Source organism: Agrilus planipennis, unplaced genomic scaffold (genome assembly GCF_000699045.2).
Source record: "Agrilus planipennis isolate EAB-ADULT unplaced genomic scaffold, Apla_2.0 scaffold105, whole genome shotgun sequence".
In the NCBI taxonomy this organism is placed as follows: domain Eukaryota; kingdom Metazoa; phylum Arthropoda; class Insecta; order Coleoptera; family Buprestidae; genus Agrilus; species Agrilus planipennis.
The window spans coordinates 258642-260654 of NW_020438878.1; the positions used below are offsets into that span (position 1 = coordinate 258642).

Genomic DNA, 2013 nt, shown 5'->3' on the forward strand with positions numbered 1-2013 from the left:
ATGAATTGGTACAATTAATATATACATATAGAGGGGTAGGTACGCCCTTCGACAAACAGAGATGGTAACGCCCATTCGGTTCTGAAAAATATTGAATTTGAATTAGAAGATGCCGACACAGCGGGTGATTGCAAAAGTTTGTGAAAGTAGGTAATTGTACATTTGCGAACCATCCCTGTTTGTTGATGTCCAGTTCAAAGAGATTCCCAGGCGTGCCTATGAATAAATCTTTTCAAAGTGATAATAAAAATTTGTACAAACTAACAACTATCGTAAACTAATATAAATATAAAACTTAACTTACAGCACGTCTTCTAAATATTACAAAAATATATACAATGACTATACACAATGATTATATACAATTAACAAGGACCGAACAATATATATATATATCACCGGAAATGTATGAAATCTAGGAATTGTATATAATTCCTAGAAAATGTATACAATTTCGAAGTTATTTAGGAAATGTATAAAATATTGTTTCCAAGATTCTTTAATACACACATATCCTAGATAGTGTATACATTTCCTAGGAATTGCATGAAATTCAGATATTGTACTAGGAAATGTATAAAACTAATGCTTTCTGTGAATAAAATACTCTAACATATCAGCTTGGATTCGGCGGACAAGGGCATTGGATAATCTCCAATTTATCATAAATATTTATGAAATAACAATATTTCCTAAATAGCCTCAGAATTGTATACGTTTCCTAGGAATTGTATACAATTCCGAGGTTATTTAGGAAATGTATCAAATATTGTTTCCAAGATTGTTTAATACACACATATCCTGGGAAATGTATACATTTCCTAGGAATTATATTAAATTTCGATATTGTACTAGAAAATGTGTAAAACTAATGCCTCCTGTGAATAAAATACTCTAATATATCAGTTCGCATCCGGCGGGCAGGGGCATTGGATAAACTTCAATTTGACATAAATATTTATAATATATCTAACAATATTTCCTAAATAGACTCGAAATTGTATCTATCTTACGGAGAACCACTACTTCGTTATAACCGATCGGATCTGCTAATTTCCGTTCAAAACGGTTCGTTAAATCCGGCTGTTCCTTACAAATGTGTTCGTTATATCCATTTATGAATAACACGTGTTTAAATAGACTGTAATTTTGTTCCTTAAATTTCTTTCGTTAACACCAAGCGTTCGTTATAGCCGAGTTCGACTGTATTTATATATTTCATCAGTATTCAGAAAGTTATTAGATTTAAAACAATTGGAAGAATTTTTTCTCACCTTTCTTGACGTGTCCTGTTTGGAAGGACAATAAATTTGTATCCAGGAATTTTGGTATATTTACAAAATCTTTTTAACTGGTAAAGCAACATACTTCTTTAATAACAATTTGAAATAGTCCAAGTGCGTTGTAGCTTAGGTACTTATTTTTAACTTGAAGAGAAAGTAGGGGGCTGGTTAACATTAATTTTCTGAAACAGTAATTTCCTTCTAGTAGAGGAAATTATGCCGGATGCTATCAATATTAAATGAACTGGAAAACATTATCATTTGGAAGGATCTTCCGGTAATTACATAGGTAAAGCGGATATTGGGTTAAAATTGTGTTATTTGATTTCGATTAGAAAATTCAGGTAAAAATTAAATTTCCGTAAACCAATTTATAAATAAACATCAACCTCGGTTAGGGTATTTAACAGACATTATATTAATTTATTTTATATTTGTAACTTATTTTAGTAAAAATAATGAGCGAGTTTTTGTAAAACAATTGTTGCGTCAAATCATCGGAATGGGAATTAAAAAGTAAAAAAATATTAATTACAATAATGTTTATTTAATTATTTGCTGAAACAACAGATGTCGACACCTTCTGCAGGAAAATTGGGTTTTCTTACTAGGGGTACAAATTCTTCAATTTGTTAGAGATTAGACCAGGAAGTAATGCTGCAAAATATAAAATTATTTTGTAGAAAAATTATAGTGTAGGTATCTAGTCCTCCAAGGTAGGCTAAGAAGG

The 2013-nt window shown here is 30.4% G+C and overlaps 1 protein-coding gene across 3 annotated transcripts in view; it reads right to left on the minus strand.

Annotated features, from left to right (window-relative positions):
• Positions 1-1810: 1810 nt before the first annotated feature.
• LOC108737736 (general odorant-binding protein 83a) overlaps positions 1811-2013 on the minus strand; it is an 8669-nt gene continuing 8466 nt past the window's right edge. For 2 of the 3 annotated variants that reach the window (XM_025981438.1, XM_025981436.1), the window contains one exon: positions 1811-1940. In XM_025981438.1, coding sequence (XP_025837223.1) covers positions 1923-1940 — 18 coding nt within the window. In that variant the 3' untranslated portion in view covers positions 1811-1922. The remainder of the gene's footprint in view (positions 1941-2013) is intronic. The other variant, XM_025981437.1, reaches the window with a different exon arrangement.